The 22,013-nt window shown below is 37.5% G+C and overlaps 1 protein-coding gene across 2 annotated transcripts in view; it reads left to right on the top strand.

The window, feature by feature from the left end:
• TMEM87B (transmembrane protein 87B) overlaps positions 1–17,798 on the top strand; it is a 48,163-nt gene extending 30,365 nt beyond the window's left edge. For both annotated transcript variants that reach the window (XM_007470220.1, XM_007470219.1), the window contains exons 15-19: positions 1,016–1,089; positions 9,450–9,523; positions 10,966–11,018; positions 16,235–16,265; positions 17,393–17,798. In XM_007470220.1, coding sequence (XP_007470282.1) covers positions 1,016–1,089; positions 9,450–9,523; positions 10,966–11,018; positions 16,235–16,265; positions 17,393–17,452 — 292 coding nt within the window. In that variant the 3' untranslated portion in view covers positions 17,453–17,798. The remainder of the gene's footprint in view (positions 1–1,015; positions 1,090–9,449; positions 9,524–10,965; positions 11,019–16,234; positions 16,266–17,392) is intronic.
• Positions 17,799–22,013: the final 4,215 nt, after the last annotated feature.

Raw genomic sequence — 22,013 nt, forward strand, 5'->3', positions numbered from 1 at the left:
AAGAGTGCAGATTCTCTAGGGGTAGCAGGAACAGACAGGGCATACTCTGGAGGCCAACAAGCCATACAGTTTGGTTACTGCCCTTACACTGGCGGGACATAAAGCTGGAAAGGAAAAGTGGGAGCAAAATCGTAAAGAGCTTGAATGCGAAATTCAGAAACTTGTACTTTAGACTACGTGTGACAGGAAGCCCCACAGCTTCCCTTGCCTCATTCCTCTTCCCCAAGCAAAGCACTGTTAAGTTTCTTCCTTCGAGGAAAAAATGAAAAAGTATATACTAGTGTGTGTGTTTCTCTCTCTCTTTAAAATTATACAACAACATGCAAATCAAGTGTACTTCAACAGAAAATTTTTTGATTAAAAAACATTTAAAAATTATACAGTGATAATACATACATACATATATACACTATTCTGCACTTTCTTTGTTTAAAATGTGTCTTTCCTTATCATCTTGTACAGACCTACCATATTACTTTTAATAGCTATCTGGCATTCCATATGATTGTAGCATAATTTATATAAACAGTCCCTAATTATTAGATACTTAGCTTCTAGTTTTTTTTTTTTTTTTTTAAATCAGCAATGCTTTTTGAATGCTGTTGGACCTAGTAAATGTGGCTCGATTGGTGTGCTTTATTTTCACCAATCAGGTTAGCAATTTCTTTTCGTTAGGGGATAAGTAAAAATAGTGGGCAGGGAGGTAAACCTGACATGGAGAAAAAAGTACAGCAGAAAATTCCCTTCCCTGAGCATTCGATATTTCAAAGTTGCTTCTAGAGAAATTTGATCCATTGATGCTTTTACCAGCGGGTTTGGGAACCCCAGTTTCAGTTTCTTCACAGTAAGCTTTGCTGATTGGAGAGTAAAATAATTAAATTTTTATCATTTCAATTTATGGGAAACTTTTTAAGTGTATATATTTTTTAAAGTGTGTACTGACTCCTTTAGATGTAAACTGAAAGTTGAACAGGCTTAAACACACTGGTAAAACTACTCCTTGTTTTTGACTTAGATATGCCTTCATGCCCTTAATAGATGATTCTGACGACGAAATTGAAGAATTCATGGTAACATCTGAAAATTTAAGTGAGTGGCATATTTTCTTATTAAATGACCATTGTATATATTGTAACGAAGAAATATTGTACCTCTACCTGTGATGCAAGGTCAGATACACTTTTTTTCCTGTAAAATATTTTTAAAACTATATCTGCAGAAACCTCTATTACGGTAGACAGTCACAGCAGAGAAGTCAGTAATGAAATTTTCAAGATTGCTAACGTAGTTTGAGCTTTTGTTACGTGTTTGCTCTTAAAGTCTAAGTATTGAATTAGCTGCACTGTTTTCCACAAGAGAGGTTTGGTTTCTATTGTGCTCAGCTCCTAAACAACATTCGTCTTCTTAATGATGATTTGCTAAATTTCTTTGTATCACCTCTTTTTGCTCTTGAAAGTTGTGCACATCTGTAATTTCCCGGTCATGCCCAAAGCATTTCTAATTATGGTCTTCGTGCTTTAGTTTTCATCTTTCTATTGATTTATACGTAAGTGTCTTATCATTTTCTTAATTTTACCAAAACACTGTAATTAAAGCATTTGTTACGGCAACATAAGTGTGTAACTCAGATGTAAAGAGCAATTTTATCTTTATTCCATTCTTCCTTCCTCTTACTTTGGTTTCTCTTATTAGTAACATTCTTTTCACAATTTTTTTTTGTTTCTCTACTGTGAAAATTTTATAATCTACCCAGTTAGCAAAATTTGCAACGTAATCAGTGTGTCTTCAGTGTCCACACTTCCTTTTACCTCCTCTCATCAGATTTTCACCTACAACTAATTCTTTCATGTTTTTCTGACTTTTCTATTAAGAAAAGAAATCTGCAAAACTTATTCACAGCAGAGATATTAAAATTCAGTGTGTTAGTTCTGGCTCCAATAATGATGGAATGAATTGTTTGGGGCTAATCTTCCTGCTTCACTTTGCAATGGGCCCCCAAATTATATAGCCACCTTGCACTTAACTCATTGTACCTGGAACCAGAGTTCCATGATAGCTTTTTTTTTTTTTTTTTTTAAATTAACTATTGGAGGCACTGGAGAGCAAAGAAAAGCAGGCAGAAACTGGAGGAGATTTCACTGTTGAAAGAAGAGAACCATGAAAGAAGAGTTCATGCCCAGTCAGTGAGACTGTACAGTGGCGAGAGCACAAGCAGATAGTATTATCTTACTGACGCAAGGAATTGGAGAGTGAAATTTGGGGCTGTAAGAATGTCTGGGGATGGATGGAAGAAACCAGAAAAGAGAGAGCCACAAAGGGGGAAATTCGAAAGTCTGTAACGTCTCTCTAGTCTTATCTGATACCTGAACTGGGTATGTGCAAAGTGAGACTCCAAGAAGCCAGGGGGAAAACAATAGCTATTAGGCTAAGAAGCGGAACAGAAATCTCAGCAGCTGCCACAGCAGAGTTTGAAATTCAAATCTCAACAAGTTAAAAGTGCTTGGGTAAACCTCTTGGGCTTTCCATTAAAACCCCAGAAGGGCCACTCCTTAGAAGTAAAGACCACAGTGTAGGACCACTGAAATTTACCCTAGGACTAAAGCTAAACTGAAATAAACCCTAATCAAATCTAAAAGCATATCCCCAAAAGATCAGAGTGATCTAGCAATAATTTGAATTGCCTGCTAGAACAAAACACAACACTTCCCAGAGGAAGATAAGAGAATCCAATCTATAAGATACCATTCTCAATGTCCAGTATACAATGATAAATTTCTAGACATAGGATGAAACTGGAAGCTGTGATCCATAGTTGAGGGAAAAATCAGTAAGATCAATCTAGAGGTGGCCCAGATGTCACAGTTAGAGTTGAATAAAACCATCGACCTAATTGACTTGATTGATATTTATAGAACATTGCATTTAGCAACCCAAGAATAAAGGTTCAAGTCTACGTTGAATAAGATAGATCATATGGGGCTTCCCTGGGGGTGCAGTGGTCGGGAGTCCGCCTGCCAATGCAGGGGACACGGGTTCGTGCCCCGGTCTGGGAGGATCCCACATGCCGCGGAGCAGCTGGGCCCGTGAGCCATGGCCACTGAGCCTGCGCGTCCGGAGCCTGCGCTCCGCGGCGGGAGAGGCCACAACACTGAGAGGCCCGCGTACCGCAAAAAAAAAAAAAAAAAAAAAAAAAAACAAAATTGTAAAAAATCAAAAAGATAGACCATATGTGTGGCCATTAAAAATGCCTCCATAAATTTCAATGGATTGTAATCATGTAGAGTATGTTTCTGATCACAATGGTTAAATTAGATGCACAGCAGTAAGATATCTACAAAATAATTAAATGTTTAGAAATTAAGCAATAATTTCTAAGTAACTCGTGGATTGAAGGAATATTAGAAAATATTTCATGCTAATGATAATAAAAGCATAACATGCCACATTTTACAGGATGCAGCTAAACCAATTCTTAGAGGAAAATTAATAGCTTTAAATGCCTATATTACCAAGAAAACATTGATAATATGTTTCCATCTTGAGAAGCTAGAAAAAGAATGGCAAATTAAACCTGGGGTAATTAGAAGGAAGGATATAATAAAGTTGTGTCTACACCAATGAAATAGAAAACGGGGGGAAATAGAGAAAATCAGCAAAGCCAAAAGTAGTTTCTTTGAAAAGATTAATAAAAATTGATTAACCTCTAGGTAATCTAAACCAGAAATAAAATATAGCAAGGCAAATTTCCAACATTGGAAAGATAGGGAGGACATTACTACAGCAAGAAAGGGTAAGTAAGGGGTTATTATGAACATATTGGGCATTTGGATAAAATGAACAAATTCCTTGAAAAATACACTTAAGAAACTACCCTAATCTTAATTCTAACCCTATGCCACTAATTGGAATAGCCATATATTTATTAAAGAAATTGGGCTTGAAATTTAAAATCTTCCCATAAAGTGCCAGACCCAAATGGCTGGCTTCACTAGTGAATGCTTTCAAATACTTAAGGAAGAAATATTCTAATCTTACGCAACTCTTTAGAATATAGAGGAGGTGACAGAATGGGAGAAAATATTTACAAATGAAGCAACTGACAAAGGATTAATCTCCAAAATTTACAAGCAGCTCATGCAGCTCAATATCAAAACAACAAACAACCCAATCCAAAAATGGGCAGAATACCTAAATAGACATTTCTTCAAAGAAGATATACAGACTGCCAACGAACACATGAAAGAATGCTCAACATCATTAATCATTAGAGAAATGCAAATCAAAAATACAATGATATATCATCTCACACCAGTTAGAATGGCCATGATCAAAAAATCTACAAACAATAAATGCTGGAGAGGGTGTGGAGAAAAGCGAACCCTCTTGCACTGTTGGTGGCAATGTAAATTGATACAGCCACCATGGAGAACAGTATGGAGGTTCCTTACAAAACTAAAAATAGAACTACCATACGACCCAGCAATCCCACTACTGGGCATATACCCTGAGAAAACCATAATTCAAAAAGAGTCATGTACCAAAATGTTCATTGCAGCTCTATTTACAATAGCCAGGACATGGAACCAGCCTAAGTGTCCATCAACAGATGAATGGATAAAGAAGATGTGGCACATATATACAATGGAATATTACTCAGCCATAAAAAGAAACGAAATTGAGTTATTTGTAGTGAGGTGGATGGACCTAGAGTCTCGTACAGAGTGAAGTAAGTCAGAAAGAGAAAAACAAGTACCGTATGCTAACACATATATATGGAATCTAAAAAAAAAAATGTCATGAAGAACCTAGGGGCAAGACGGGAATAAGGCACAGACCTACTGGAGAATGGACTTGAGGATATGGGGAGGGGGAAGGGTAAGCTGGGACAAAATGAGAGAGTGGCATGGACATGTATACACTACCAAACGTAGAATAGATAGCTAGTGGGAAGCAGCCGCACAGCACAGGGAGATCAGCTCGGTGCTTTGTGACCACCTAGAGGGGTGGGATAGGGAGGGTGGGAGGGAGGGTGACGCAAGAGGGAAGAGATATGGGGACATATGTATATGTATAACTGATTCACTTTGTCATAAAGCAGAAACTAACACACCATTGTAAAGCAATTATACTCGAAGTATCCAAGTTGGGATACCTCCCAACTTCTTTTATAAGGCCAGCACAGCTCAGATACCAAAATCTGACAAAGACAAAAAAAGGAAAGTGACAGACCACTGTCAGTCATGAGTAGAGACATAAAATTCATTTAAACGGACTTCCCTGGCAGTCCAGTGGTTAAGACTCCATGCTTCCACTGCAGGGGGCACAGGTTCGATCCCTGGTCAGGGAACTAAGGTCCCACATACCACTCTTTTTTTATTTTATTTTCAGTAAATAAAATCTAGAAGAATAATGAAAGACCATCATTGTCAAGTGGACATTATCCTAGGGTTGCAAGCCTGTTTCAACATTTGAAAATCAATCAGTGTAATTCATCTAAAGAGTAAGGAAGAAAAATGACATAATTATCTCAGTAGGTGCAGAAAGACATATCACAGAATTCACCTATTCATGATTTTTTTAAAAAAGAAACCCACTTAGCAAACAAATTACAGAATAGTATGAAAAAACTCTACAGCTAAAATCATACTTAATGGTGAAATAGTGAATACTTTCCTCCCAAGATTGGGAACAAAGTACATGGATATCTGCTCACCACTTTGACTCAGTATCAGACAGCAGTTCCTAGCCGGTGCAGAAAGGCAAAACACAAACCAACCCAAAGAATACAAAAGGCATAAAATGTGGAAAGCAAGAAGTAAACCTGTTTTTATTCACAAACAGCAAGGTTTTGTTTTTTGTTTTGTTTTGTTTCGGCTGTGCCGCGCGGCTTGGGTTAGTTCCCAGACCAGGGATTGAACCCACGCCCTCTGCAGTGAAAGCACGGAGTCCTAACCACTGGAGTGCCAGGGAATTCCTCAGCAACGTTAAGTGTGTAGAAAATCCTAAGGAGTCTACAGAAAAGAAAAAATACAGTAGAACTAATAAGTGAATAATATAACAGAATCATAGGATATATGTCCAAATACAGAAATTAGATTTTTTAATATAACTGGAAATAATTGAAAAATGAAATTTAAAATATTGTTTACAGGAGCTTCAAAAAATAAAATATTTAGGAGTAAATTTAATGGAAAAAATGTGGAACACTGCACTGAAGAATACAAAACAATGCCAAGAGAAATTATAGAATAAGGAAATGTTTATGAATTGTAACTCTCAATATTATTAAGCCATCACTTCCTCAATTGATATGTAGATCCAGTAGAGTCCCAGTTGTAATTCTGGCTGATTTTTTAAAAAGTGGTTAAGCTGATTTTAAAATAGGTATGGAAATACAAAAGATTTGGAAGAACCTAAACATTCTTGTAGTTACAACACAGATCTTGAAAACACTATACTAAGTGAAAGAAGCCAATTACAATAGATCGTATGTTATAAGATTCCATTTATATGAAAAGTCCAGAAAATGTAAATGCATGGAGATAGAAAATAGATTAGTGGCTCCCAGGGGCTGGTGGAAGGAGTGAGGTGGGAGTAACTGCTAATACATATGAGTTTTTGGTGGGGGGGGAGCGCGGGGGGTGATGAAAAGCTTCTGAAGTGAACAGTGATGATGATTGCACAATTCTGTGACTGTTCTAAAATCCACTGAATTGTACACTTCAAAATGGTGCATTTTATGGTGTGGAAGTTATATCTAAATAAAATTAAATTAATGGACTTAATACTGATTTCAAGACGAAAATTTCAAGCTATACTAATCAATAGTGTGGTATCGGCATAAGGATACATACATCAGTGTATCAAAATAGAGTCCCAAACATAAATAAAATTAAATTAAATTAAATTTCAGACAACTTAAAAAAAATAGTCCAAAAATAAATCTGCACATATTGTTCAGTGGATTTTGTTGTTGTTGCTTCAGATTATTTTATCAATTCAGTAACACTTTAAAGAAGGTACTCTCACTAGCACCAAATTGATTCCAATATAATAGGAGGTCTCTAAAGCTTTTGTTTTTAAAAGAGATATAATATTTAAATTAGCTCCAAATTGGAAACCTCATTTGTCAATTGATTTTTGACAAAGGCAGCAAGGCTTTATATGAGGAAAAGATAGTATTTTCAACAGTGTGTGGAACAACTAGATAAACACATGGGGGGAAAATCACCTAGTCTCCTGCCGTGTGTATCACCTATAATTAATTCAAGAGAGATCACAGACCTAGATGTAAAAGATTAAACTATAACTCTTCTAGCAGAAAACAGGACGATATCTTCATGACCTTGGGTTAGGCAGTTTCTTAGGACACAAAAAGCAGTTACCGTAAAATAAAAAGGTTGGTAAATTAGCCATCACCAAAGTTAAAAACTTATGTTCATCAAGAGAAACAAGAAAGTGAAAAGGCCAGCCCTAGACTGGGCTGAAACCTTCTCAATACATATATCTGACAAAGGACTTGTATCCAGAATATAAGAATTCCTACAAATCAATAAAAGATAACTCAATTTGTAAAAGAAAAAATGGAATACTTAAATAGACGCTTCACCAAAGAAGACAAAGGAAAGGCCAGTACGCACATGAAAAGGTGCTCAATAATACTGGTCGTCAGGGAAACGCAAATTAAAACCAGAGTGAAATGCTACCATGTATCCACTAGCGTGGTTAAAATTTAAAAGACTGGCGGCGTGAAACGCTGAAGGGGATGTAGAACAGCTGGATCGCTCATACGTTACGGAAGAAGTCTTAAGTTTTAAGAAAGCAGTTTGACAGTATCTTAAAAAGTTAAACATACACCTACCATATAGCCCAGCCATTCCACTCCAAAGTATTTATCCAAAAATGAAAATGAAAGCAGATGTCCACAGAAAGACACTGTGTGCACTTTTATAGCAGCTTGATCCTTAATGGTCCAAAACTGAAATAGCCCAAATGTCTGTCAGCAGATGAATGGATAAAATAATAGTGGTATACTTACGCAATGGAATACTGTTTGGGAAGCAAAAGTAATCAACACAATACAACCTTTATGTTGAGTGAAAGTAGTCAAATCCGAAAGAATATTGAGTCCTTATGGTTTTATATAAGTTCTAGAGCAGGCAGGAGTAAACTGTGGTGATTATGTAAATCAAAGCAATAGTTGCTTCTGGTGGGGTTGGGAGTGACCAGAAAGGAATTTAAAGAGCCCTCTGTGGGGACTTCCCTGGTGGCACAGTGGTTAAGACTCTGCACTCCCAATGCAGGGGGCCTGGGTTCCATCCCTGGTCAGGGAACGAGATCCCACATGCCTGCTGCAACTAAGAGATTGTATACCACAACTAAGACCCAAAGAAAGAAAGAAAATATTATATGAAAAAAAAGAATCCTCTCTGATGATAAAAATGTTAAATGTCTTGACTGTGATGGTAGTTACGCAAGAGTTGATAAAAATCTCTTCAGACTGTACACTTAAGAGTTTGTATTTTATTTTGTATATTATACTTTAGTTTTAAAAAATCAGTGTATTACGCCTTTAAGAGAAGGGTCTCAAATGTTGAGATTTCAGATGCCCCGTGGAAACATTTTCAGATTGAGCAACCTCATTTTCACTCATTATATCCACTTATGCACTTGATCTCATCATGTTGTACCAACTATCCTAGTTTATGGAGGAGCACTTTTTGCAAATTATTGTAGTAACAAAAGTGAATACTTATTGGACATAGACATTATGTTTCAGGTGCCTTATATATGCTAATTTGTTTAATGCTCATCAGAATTCTCTGAGGTAGACATTATTATTATTCCATTTTATAGGCAGGGACATTGAGTCACAGAAAGTTGATTGCTTAGCCTGAGGTTACATAGATAGAGCCAGAATTCCAAGTGAAGCCATCTAGTTTCAGGACTCATGCTCTTAACCTCTCCTCTGCTAAACCTGCTGGCATAAAGAAGAGCCTTGGTCAAATACAAAGAAAATCTTTTTCTTCCCTATTTTATTTATACCATAAACACATTCTATAAATTTATACATTAGAGAAGTGAAAGCATGGCCAAAGGTGTGTTTTATTCTTAAATATATCGTAAATCCTGTAGATTTTTAAATCCATGAACTTTAAAATGTACTGAAACTACCTAATGTGTGCATGTATGTATGTTTGCTTGTTTATTTAAACTCCTCTAAAACTGGAATTCAGACTAGCAACTTGAGAACCTGGTTGTTTGTGTAAACAGTTATGACGTTTTTAACTTTTTCTGTCCCTCCTACATTCCCAAATGGTATATTAAAGCCAGCACCCAGCCCAAAGCTTCCACTGTTAACTCTTTATAGGGTTATTAAATGAGAGGCTACAAAGGAAAATATTATTATTTTATAATTTTATGAATTTCTATAATGTTTCTCATTACAGCTGAAGGAATAAAATTAAGAGTCTCAAAAACGGTTTCCAATGGAACAGCTAAACCTGCTACTTCTGATAATTTTGTGAGTATAGTATATATTTAATAGCGTCTCAGTCTTTAATACTTTAGAAATCTATACGAGTGTCACATTCATTGACCTTCAGGAGAACACTTTTTACTAGTTTTTTTGTATGAAAATAAATGTTACTAAGTAGTGATACTAGTTAAGTCTGACAACTGTACTGCTGTAAACCCTCACTTTCCATGTGCTGTCATTGGACCAGCGGCACAAACCTCACCTGGGAACTTGTTAGAAACACAGAATTTCAGGCCTACACCAGATGTACCGAATCTAAATCTGCTTTTTAACAGAATTCCATAGATGATTCACATGCACATTAAAGATTGAGAAGCTTTGTTATAGTGAAAGTTAGTGTTAATTTTTCAGCACTTTTATGTGATTTTTGAAACTATTTCAGATAACATTTGTTGTCTGTTGGAAACGGACTTTTAAACCATGTAAACTTGAATAAAACGTTAAAGTATTGGGTAGAGATGAGTTTTTAAATATTTTATGCATATTATTTATGCATAAAAGTGGTAATTATGAGAGTAATTAAACAAAATGGAAATGCCTATCATACAGTTTTATATTTGGCTTTCTTACAGTTACATATGTTGTGGTTAATAAGGTGTAAAAATTTATGTATGCACCTAAGTTCTGACAGGATGGATGGTGTATGAAACAGTTTCATTTGTTGGATTTGGTAAATTCTCTAATCCTTATTTTTGGTAATTAATAATTCTTTAAAATGTGTTCTTTGAGTAGTTTTATGGTAATTTAACTAAACTTTAAAAAGCTCCACAGTTTTAATTATCTGGTGTTAGAACTATTAAACTTTCAGCTTGCTAAGAGATTTTCCTCTTATTTTAGGGATATGTTTCAGTTTATTTTAAAGCTCAGTATTTGCACATATAGCAAGGGAAAATGTTTTCATTTCTCTAAACTGTGTAGTCAGCTCTTTTCTTTTTTTTTTTTTTGCGGTACGCGGGCCTCTCACTGTTGTGGCCTCTCCCGTTGCGGAGCACAGGCTCCGGATGCGCAGGCCCAGCAGCCATGGCTCACGGGCCCAGCCGCTCCGTGGCATGTGGGATCTTCCCGGACCGGGGCACGAACCCGTGTCCTCTGCATCAGCAAGCGGACTCTCAAACAATGCGCCACCAGGGAAGCCCAACTCTTTGTATTTTTACTGTGGGTTTTCAAGACAAAAAAATAACACCTGTGCATCCAACCAAAACCAAAGAAGTACAAAAATCCAAAATCCAAGTGTTCGTTTGACTGTTTAAGAAAATACTGGCATAATTTTCATGTGGCATAAGTGTCAAATTCTTAGGCTATGTAGAAATTAAAAGAATGTCATGCATTTGAATTTAAATGCTTAAATTATATATACATTCTATTTAAAAATTCTGCTTTCAGGCATTATTAAGCAAAAGCTAATATGTAAATATTTATTTCTACAGGATGAAGATTTGAAGTGGGTGGAAGAAAACATTCCCTCTTCATTCACAGATGTGTAAATATCCTCTGCTAAAGTTTGAATCTAAAATTTAGGCTGTAGTATAAAGGGATAATTTTCATGCTTTGTTATGTGCTTTTCAAAACTCTCACCTCTGTATGTTTTTATAGGCCCCCATCACTAGTGTATGACTGATTAACTTCATATCGAAATGTGAAGAAAACCCAGCCCTGCCTTGGTCTGTCTTTCTCCTTTCTTTTTCACTGTACAACAACTCTATTAATACTCCTGCCCTATAACCAACTCCAGCATTTTCTTATGTAAGTTTATCAGGATCAGAATCATTTTGTTTTAACTTTATAATACGGAAGAATTCAAACTTTTTTTTTTTAAAACACGTGTAACCACGAAACCATGTACGGTGGGGAAGCTTTTGGAGGAAAAACGTGAGGATAGGAAAACTAGAGTGCATAGGAAGCCCCTCTGGGAACTTGGATCTATTCAAGTTCTTTATCAGTGTCCTATATGACACACAAATTCCAGATAGCTGTTTCCACAGTAGACAACAGGATAGCCAAATATGATGTTCTCACATGTTGTTTGTTCCTTTCCTGCTCCCATTTACTTCCTTTTTAGATAGTTTCTGTCTAGTGTGATGTTACATTTGCCTGAGGAATTGCATTTATGTTTCTGGTCTTGCAAGTATGTTGGTCATAAGTCTGTCAGGTTTTATTTGTCTGAAAGAGTCTTTGTTTTGGCTGTTTGGGAAGCTGTTTTTGCGGGGTATAGAATTCCTAGTTGACTGTTTTTTCCTTCAGCACTTCAAAGATTGTCACTTGAATGTTTTCCAGCTTTCATAGTTTTAGAAAGAAGTCTGCTGTACTCCTCTGTTCCTTCATATGTTACCTGGGTTTTGTTTTTTTTGTTTTTGGCTGCCTTCAGGACTGTCTCCTTCTCTTGGGTTTTTCTTTTCTCTTGGGTATATACCTAGAAGTGGAATTGCTAGATCATATGGTAACTGTATGTTGAACGTCTTGAGGAAGTGCCAAGCAGTTTTCCTAGAGCCGAACCATTTTATAATCCTATCAATAATGTATGAGGTTTCCGATTTCTCCACATCCTTGTCAGCACTTGTAATTGTTCACCTTTTTGATTTTAGATCTCTTAGTGGCTGTGAAGTGGTATCTCATTGTGCTTTTGAGTAACTGAAATTTGAACTATCTTGTTGAGGGACTGGTGTTGTTTAATGAAACTGTGGTAACTGAAATTCACACATAACAGATTCATATGAGGTAAGAACTGCCTTTACATTATGAAACTAATAGTACACTATTATACTTTTTTCTTTTAATAGTCATAAAAGGAAAATAGGTGTATAAATATCCTTTACATGGCTTTATGATTTCTTTTTTCCTTCCTGTATATCTGAGTTATCACCTTCTCCTGTAGGTCTTTCTTTAGTGTTTCTTACAGTATAGGTCTGCTAGAAACTAATTCTTTCAATTTTATTTATGTGAAGTGTATTTGTTTGCCCTCCTGTTCAAAGGATGGTTTTGCTGGATATAAAAATCTTGATTGACTTTTGTTTGAACTCTTCCAACACATCCCTCCAATATCTTCTGGTTTCTATTGTTTCGAAGAGAAGTCAGATTTTAGTTGTATTGTCCTCATGTGTGTACTGTGTCATTTATTTTTTGCCGCTTTTCAGATTTTTTTCTTTACATTTGGCTTTCCACAGTGTGTGTATGATGTGCCTAGGTGTGGTTTCCTTTTTGAGTATTCTTGGAATTTGTTGAGCTACTTGGATTCATATCCCCACTCCCTTTGGTCATTTTCCAGTGCCTTTAACTACCTATTTTTAATATTTTTGTCCAGGTTTTATAAATGTTTCTGTGGGAGGAATCATCTGATTTCTTTCTACCTTTACCTGCTATCTTCCTTTTTTTTTTTTTACTAGTTTCTCTGTAATCCTTTTTACTTCTTTCTTTATATCATTTTCATTTTCTTAGTAGTTTTCTTGCCACATATTAAATTTTTATATAAATTTGTTCTGCCTTGTGTGCCTTGTAATTTTTTTCTTCATTGCTGGGATGATTTTGTCTTTTTTTTTTCCAGAGTTTAATGGACTCTGTGAATTTCTTCCTCTTTTGCTTTTATCCATTTTTGCTCTTGGTTTTAAAATTTCTTATTGTAGTTTTTAATATCACCAAATATTCTTTTTAACTTATTTCATCTAATTTGGAGTGTTGTCTTACAGCTGTAGCTTTCTTCTACCATAAAACACTTTGATTTTCATTGTCCTTCTTTTTTTCTTCCTGCACCATTATATGGAATTGGTTTTGTTTGTTTTTCCTATTCCTAGGCATTTGGTAGTGAGAGTTCCTAGTTTGAGTGCTTTCTTCCATCAGTTGCATAAATTATAGTTTTATTTATGGAAGATGTTGATGGGATGGAGGTATGGAGAGAGGGAGGTTGGTGGTGTCTTATTTTTCTTTTATTTCTACAAGATCTTTAGTTTTCCCCTTTTACTTCCTTCTTTTTATTCATGGTACTGCCATAGCTCTGAGGGTACCACTCCTCCATGTATCTGATTCTCCCCTGAAAACCATGATTGTTCAAGACTGCTACTTTTGGTTCCACTCAATTTAAGCCCCTTCCCTGTAGCAGATACTGTGAACTACCAAGTCACTGGCCTTTAGTCAGTATTTTGGAACTTAGTGTTGATTTTTCTTGAAGAGGTTTGTCTATACCTTGTTGAAATTCTCCTTCCCCTCTACTCTTGCACAGAGTCTCTCAAACCTCTCTTTCCCCACTCTCAGTACTCATGAGCTTGCAGTGACAGCAGGGAATTTGTTGGTACTGGCATTTATTTCTCTGTTTACGTATAATTTCAGGTTTGCTGTGTTCTCCTGGTTATGCTGAAGGCTGTGAGTTGTGTGTGGTTTTGTTTGCAATCCTTAGGGACTTCATGGAATTTTGAGCAAGGGTGTATGGAGAGATTCAGAATAGGTGGCAACCGTTATCTTCCAGATTTGGAAATTCACTACTGAGTACTTTAGAAGGAAATCTCCTAAGTAGACTAACCCCATACTATGCCACTGCTTCTTGGTGGAAAGCAATAAGGCTCCTGGGCAGTTCTCCTTATGTCTTAGAGAGTCATTACTCTCTACAGTTTCTTTCTGTAAGTAAAATGTCTGCCCGATTACAAAAATTCCTCTGGAATATAAAAGAGCAAAATGTCTTCTTTTATGTTCTCATGAACCATTTATGTGAAATGAGTAGAATTGTATAATCCAAGATAGCTTCCAGCATTTTAGGTTCTTAGGAACCTGTGTGTCCATTCTGAAAACTTTAACACAAGAAGTTTAGCACAATGCTACCCAAAATTCATGTGCAATTTACGTGGCAAGTTTAGAAACTGGACTTCATGTACAGGTAAACACTTTTTTATACATCAATAGAAATGGACCAAAAATTTTGCAAGTCATAGGACAATTTAAACAGATCATGAATAACCATATGATCTAGTGTGTTGTGTGATATTCATATGGTATTCATTATGGCTTTTCTGTTTCTCTGATAAACCAAAAAGACCAGCTTAGCATAGTTCTCCTTCCTCTTCAATGCACTGAGTCCATCTTAATAAGTTTTAAATAGTCACTTACTTCACAAAAGGAACCATTTTGGAGATTGCAGTGTTTATCTCTAAACGAGGTGCTAAGCACTCAATGGGCTGTCTTCTGGGCTCCCAAGGTTCTGGATCATCTTCCCCTAAAGCAGTCCGGATTTCCCTTAATATTATTCCAAGCCATATAAGTTGGCTCCTTCCTCACATCTAGCAAGGCCCCGACTTCTCTTTCTTCTGTCTCCACCGTGGGCTGCACTCTTAGTAGCATCCTCTGGATTGTGTGTTGATGTGACTTTCATGTTGCGACCTTGGCATGCAGACCCTTTGGGCTCTCCCTCTCGGTGCTCCATTGCACATCGAAGCTCTACATTTGTCTTTTTATCCATGTAATCTTTCCCGAGCAAAGGTTCTGTTGCATAACTTTTTCTCTCCTCAGTATCCTTCACTGGTTTATGTCCAGTCAATGGTAACAATGACATAGGATTAAACAAATACCTGATACCATAAATACCACCTTTCATAATATGTTTACTCATCCATCTTTTTAAAAATAGGTATATCTTTTAATTAAATTTGTGTTTATTTAAGATGTGCAACATGATAATTTGATATATATGTACGTAGTGGAATGATGACTACAGTCAAGCCTATTCATCCCTCTTAAGTTCTCACAAAAGTACATGACATGTGGGTTTTCAAATTAGATAGCACATCACTAGTCAAGATATTTGTCCAACTATTCAAAGTAAAAAATAACCAGGGGCTTAAAAAACAAAGATATAATTGGATGCCCACTGTGTTTGGAATTATTCATTCATCATGGTTTAGTCCTTGATGTTCTCCCAACATATTAGCCTCTAGAGTTGCTGATTTTTGTTGTTGTTTCCATTTTGAAGTTATAATTATTTTCATATATCAGCTAATTTTTTAACTGAAATTTTTGAAGTACAGCACCCATTCTGGAAAGTGCACAAATTCTAAATAAGTATATAGCTCAGTAAATTTTTAATATAAGCACACTCATATAACCTGCACCCAGATACCCAGATCAAAAACTGGAACATGGGCTTCCCTGGTGGCGCAGTGGTTGAGAGTCCGCCTGCCGATGCAGGGGATACGGGTTCGTGCCCCGGTCCGGGAGGATCCCACATGCCGCGGAGCAGCCGGGCCCGTGAGCCGTGGCCGCTGAGCCTGCGCATCCGGAGCCTGTGCTCCACAACGGGAGAGGCCACAACAGTGAGAGGCCCGCGTACCACAAAAAAAAAAAACTAGAACATCACTAATACCCTAAAAACCGTCTTCTTGTTTTCCTCCCAAATCATGACCCCACTCTCCTAAAGCTACTGCTGTACTGATGTCTATAACTGTAGATTACTTGTGTCACTTTTTAAAATTTGATCCCTCAATAGTTCATACCTCTTTTGGGGGCTGTATAGTATTCCAGTTTACCTATTTGGGGCCTGTTAAGAACAACACTGCTATGAATATTCTTCTCTGTGTCTGTTGGCAACACTAGGTATTCTCTTCTGTTGACTTTGTCTTCCAGGAGTGAGACTTGGTGGATCACAGGATATGCTTATATTCAGCTTTGTAGATACACTGGCCTTTTAATAACATTGTCAACTTTTTTTTTCTCTTATTTCAGAGCTCTTCCAGTATTAGTGGATTCAGATGAGGTAAAATATATTTTTGCTTATGTCTTGGAGCTATTATTTTCACAAAGTAGAAATGTATTTCAAAAGAAGCTCTGAAAGTTACTTTTTAAAATGATTACAAATTGAGCAGATTGAAAGACTGCGTTGAGCTGTGGGTAAAGTTTTAAGGAACTGGATCCTCATTTAAAACAGGAGCAAGATAAATGCTTATTGGTGTAAAAGGAGGGAAGAATTCTTTTATGAGGTTTTGAGTCTATGATTTTCTAACATCTTAAGATGTAAGAGTTTAGAAGACTTCAAGGTGGCAGTTTGTCTAAATCAATCTCTTATATTTGTAGATATTTTCCTGGGGTATTAAATAAAGTTTCTAACTGAGTTACATTTACTAAGTAGGAAATTTGAATAGATGATGTGGATTTAGGAAGGTTTTTGGGGGGAAAAAATTAGTTATAGATCATCTGGACACTGCAGGGTGACCCAGGACAGGAAGAAGTCTGAAGTGTAAGGATTAAAGGATGGACGTGGGGACCACCAGTTTATCCAGAGGAAGAGTAGCGGGAAATGAGTGGCAGCTAAGGAGTAATTTACGTGGTGGCTGTAGAATATGAGAGAAGCTACAGCTCTGTTCATTGAAAGGTCAGGGAGAAGACTGGTATCAGCGCGGGGATTTGGCCACAGTGGGATGCGAAGTTTTGAGGAGGCTGCCGTATATACACACCTTGCTACAAAACCATTGAACTCCAGGAGTTATAACTCTACGGAAAGATATACCATGGAATTACTTTTAAAAGGGCATTTGTAGTATTCATTTGATAAATAATTGATTTGTAATTTCAAAAATACCTAAAGTGGTAGAGTCAGGCAAATCCCTAGATGAGCTCTATGCCTAAGAAATCCATTTTATCTCTGTCCCTGCCTCACACTGGCGATTCTGAATTAGAAATGTTAAAGTTTTATGAACTTAACAGATAATTGATTATACTCCATTACTAGAAGTCTGGATTATATGGTTTTTATTTTCCGTATCTAATATTTCTGTGTATATCGTGGCGTGTACCCCACGTCGTAGAGACGCTGTAGAGAATTCTGTTAGGACCTGGAAGGAGCATCAACATTTTGATGAATATCTTCCCTTTTTTTTTTTTAAGGAAATTATGACCAGATCTGAAATGGCAGAAAAAATGTTCTCTTCAGAAAAAATAATGTGATTGGAACCCACATAAATGAAGCTTACGTCACAGTGAAGGACTTCCTCAAGACTAAAAGAGAACTCTGTTTTGATATAGTACAATAAGTTTTCATTGCATGATCTTGGAAATCTATGTACTAAAAATAAGAATTCAGATGGTGGGAGGGTTCTGCAGCCCTTATTAAGCTGACTCTTGAATGCCAGTTTAATGTCCATTAAATTGCCTAGACTTGGCAATGACCTGAGAGAAGTATTATAATAAAGACAGGTGCCCAAATGCCCTTAGCTGATGGGTGGCAGGCGTGTGGGTTTGGGTTCTCTTTTTTTTTTCCTGGGAAATATGACAATTTAAAACACTTTTTTTTTTTTTTTTTTTTTTTTTTTTGGCGGTCCGCGAGCCTCTCACCGTTGTGGCCTCTCCCGTTGCGGAGCACAGGCTCCGGACGCACAGGCTCAGCGGCCATGGCTCACGGGCCCAGCCGCTCCGTGGCATGTGGGATCTTCCCGGACCCGGGCACGAACCCGTGTCCCCTGCATCGGCAGGCAGACTCTCAACCACTGCGCCACCAGGGAAGCCTGAAGACAACTTTTTCACATCAACACTCCTACTGTTCTTCGCTGACCTTTGATTCAGGTGATGTGATTCTTCTGAGGTGTGGTAAAGCAGTGTCTCCATCTCTTGGGTTTATAGTTACTAGATGCAGTAATAATTCTCTTTGATTTTCATGCTGAAGCAATTTGATAAGAAGTAAAACTTGGTTAACGTTGGTACATAAGGATGTTTATATGGTTAGGTTTGCTGTGTGTGTGTGTGTGTGTGTGTGTGTGTGTGTGTATGCACATCTGCACAAAGCCCTTGTGTGTAATTATCACCACACACATCAAATCATAGCATTGGTCTTCTCTGTCTGAGCTCAGGGGAGCACAGTACATGGAGAGAAGTTACTTCCAAAGATCTGCTCTGCCACTGTCCCCTCCCTCAGGCCAGATATCTGTGTGCTGCTGCTGAATGCCTGGGGCAGGTGGGCTCCCCTGGCCACATGGCTCCACCAGAGCACTTCCTCCCTGGCGAGCTGGGAGGCTCATACCAGTGAACCTTGAGGAAACTAGAACCTTCTATGTAATCCTACCATATTTGGTTTCATAAAAAAATATATATGTAACTGCATAGTACATCACTATTAATCTTGTAACTAATTTTTTAAACTTAAATCATGTTTTATACATTATTTTGTTACATTATATATGTAATGTGTAATTTGAAATTTAAAAAAAATTTTTTTTTAATGCAGAACGTCCTAAACTTGAAAAGCAGTTGAATATAGTGTGATGGAAGTGGTGAATGTTTTGCTGCTCTCCTGACCAGAGATACAGCCTAGTGAACATTTAGAATAGGAATTAAAGTTAGAATCCTATATGTCTTTCTTTGAAGGAGTTCTAACCTTGTGAGTTGAGGATGACTTCAGAGGGTTTTTTTGCGGTACACGGCCCCTCCCACCGCGGAGCACAGGCTCCGGACGCGCAGGCCCAGTGGCCGTGGCTCGCGGCCCAGCCGCTCCGCGGCATGTGGGATCCTCCCGGACCGGGGCGGAACCCGCGTCCCCTGCATCGGCAGGCGGACTGCCAACCACTGCGCCACCAGGGAAGCCACCAGAGTTTTTGATTAAGCATTAAATTCTTAACCAGTACAAGCACTTAAATCATAACCTTTCATTGATTTTTTTCATTGCGAAGCCACAAAACAAAATGATTTCTTTGAAAAGCCTGCGTTATGAATTGGCTTCTCATTTTCTCATTTCATAGGAGTTAGTAAAAAAGCTTTCTAGGGCTTCCCTGGTGACGCAGTGGTTGAGAGTCTGCCTGCTAATGCAGGGGACACGGGTTCGAGCCCTGGTCCAGGAGGATCCCACATGCCGCGGAGCAACTAGGCCCGTGAGCCACAACTACTGAGCCTGCGCGTCTGGAACCTGTGCTCCGCAACAAGAGAGGCCGCGATAGTGAGAGGCCCGCGCACCGCGATGAAGAGTGGCCCCCGCTCGCCACAACTAGAGAAGGCCCTCGCACAGAAACGAAGACCCAACACAGCAAAAATAAATTAATTAATTAATAAACTCCTACCCGCAACATCTTCTTTAAAACAAAAAACAAAAAACTCTAGTAGTAATACCTCTTGAGAGGTACTTTCAAATTTATTTGCAGTAGTGAATATTGACCGTGTTGTACTGAGAAAGGTTTGGGACATCCTTCCCAAGAAAAGAACATCTAACAGTGTGGGTTCACTTCCTTATTTCCATTTCTGCCACAATAATGGGCTCCCACCTACCATCTTTCCCAGAATTTATGTCCATTCTGGTTTTGGTGTATTTTACCCTCAGCCCAGTTGTTTCAGAGCTGACCAGTGCCTTCTTGTTCCTAACATTTGTATCTAATACCAGTCCCCAGATTTTGAAGCAGATTGATCCCCAACTCATAGGGCTCTAGTTGAATTTTGAAATGTAGAATCCTGGGTTTCCAGCTGCAGATGTTGTGGAGTGCGAGTGGGGAGTTGATGGTAACTGTGTAGTAATAAGGGGAAATGCTTCTCACATAACCTTGATAGTGTTTATAAAAACACTTCTGTCTGCAGCTGGCAAGAAAAATGATGCTGCCGGTATGGCTCAGGTGCACACTGAAATGCAGACTTTACTCCAAATCACAGAAAGCAGTATTTTCTCCTGATAACCTCATCAGAAATGTTTTTCAAGGGGCGTATACTGTGTCTGTATACTGTGTCCAGTTTCCAGAAACTGGGCATCAGGGTCTTTGAGGCTATCACATCATTTTATTCTTAGGATGCCATCAGGATGGGTTTCCCTGTTAATGCAGGAATCTGAGAATAAGAGTCCAGTTTTATGTGTTCCTAGGCAAAATGCTTAAGTGTTTTTATTATGCAATTCATGTTAGGTTTATGTGAAGTATGAAATCTGCTTAAAAGGGAATTTTCATGATTTGAGTTAGATTAGTATTAGTATCTGCTTTAGTGGAGCTTTAAGTTCGTTTATTTCAAAAAAAAAATAAGGAAAAATAGATGAATATGTGAATTTTTTAAGCCCAAGAGATAAGATGCTCCCATACTTTTTACTTTTCCTGTAAAGAAACTAATATTTAAAATCTTTCACATATCCTGTAGAGAGTACTGACTTTCCCTCTCTATGGCAGTATGTTATATTTGCACTACTGTAATGTGAAGACTGAAAGTATAAAAGATGTACATGAAAGTATAAAACGTTGATTTTTATATCCTTTTTTCAAAAGGAATTTGAGTCTATTGCACTAGGCCATAGAGGACTGGTTTATGAGACGTATTATGCTAGATTTATAAGTCCCTAGTTTTGGTACTTGTGTCTTTCTGTGATCAACAGCATGTGATAAGCAATACAAAACACCATGCCTTATAAGAAAGAAGTTTAACATGTTGGTTAAAGTACTAAATTACATAGCGGAATGTATATAAGTGACAAAACTAGATTTAAGGAAATGTACATTATAACACAGGAGCTCAATAAGAAACTTCCTTAGAACTAGGAAAACATGTATTTGGGAAGAAAGGGGCTTAAGAAGTTATATATTTTTATTTAAAAGGTTAAATTATTGTATTATTTGGAAGAAGCTGCTCTGAATGTAGGACAAAACTATTTCAAAGATTTTTGTTTGAAAAAAACTGATGTATTTTTGTGCCTTAATATTTGTTCTGACAATAAAATGCTTTCTGAAATTTTGCACGATCCATTTTTCTTTATTTTTTTAATTTATTTTTGGCTGTGTTGGGTCTTCGTTGCTGCGCGCAGGCTTTCTCTAGTTGCGGCGAGCGGGGGCTACTCTTTGTTGCGATGCACAGGCTTCTCATTGCGGTGGCTTCTCTCGTTGCGGAGCACGGGCTCTAGGTGCGCGGGCTTCAGTAGTTGTAGCGCATGGGCTCAGTAGTTGTGGCTTGCGGGCTCTAGAGCGTAGGCTCAGTAGTTGTGTTGCACGGGGCTCAGTTGCTCCGCGGCATGTGGGATCTTCCCGGACCAGGGCTCGAACCCATGTCCCCTGCATTGGTAGGCGGATGCTTAACCACTGCGCCACCAGGGAAGTATCATCCATTCTTGATAGGATTTATGAGTGCTAAGATTACTTAAACCTACAGGAAATGTAGACTCCAGTAGATGGCAGGACATAAACAAAATTCTCAAAAGACGAGGTACAACTAATTAACAAACATGAAGGAAGTGTTCAATCTCAGTAGTGATCAAAGAAATGCAAAATAAAAGGGGAAATTTTTAAAAATCAAGTTGATATATTTATGCTCTTAAGTATTTGTAAAAATCCTTTTGCTTTTAATGTCTGATGGAATGAGCACATCATTAGTGATGGTAACGTAACTGATTCAGTCTTTGTGAAAAGAAGTTCAACCTTTTCATAACCTCTGAATAATACCAGTTCATAACCTTTGAATAATACCAGTTCTGGTGACGTTTTTTAAAAATGATTCAAAATATAGAATCAGGCTTCTGCACAAAAATGCTTATTATAGCATTATTTAAAGTAGAGAAAAAACA

This window comes from Lipotes vexillifer, unplaced genomic scaffold, assembly GCF_000442215.2.
Source record: "Lipotes vexillifer unplaced genomic scaffold, Lipotes_vexillifer_v1.1 scaffold1139, whole genome shotgun sequence".
Classification (NCBI taxonomy): domain Eukaryota; kingdom Metazoa; phylum Chordata; class Mammalia; order Artiodactyla; family Lipotidae; genus Lipotes; species Lipotes vexillifer.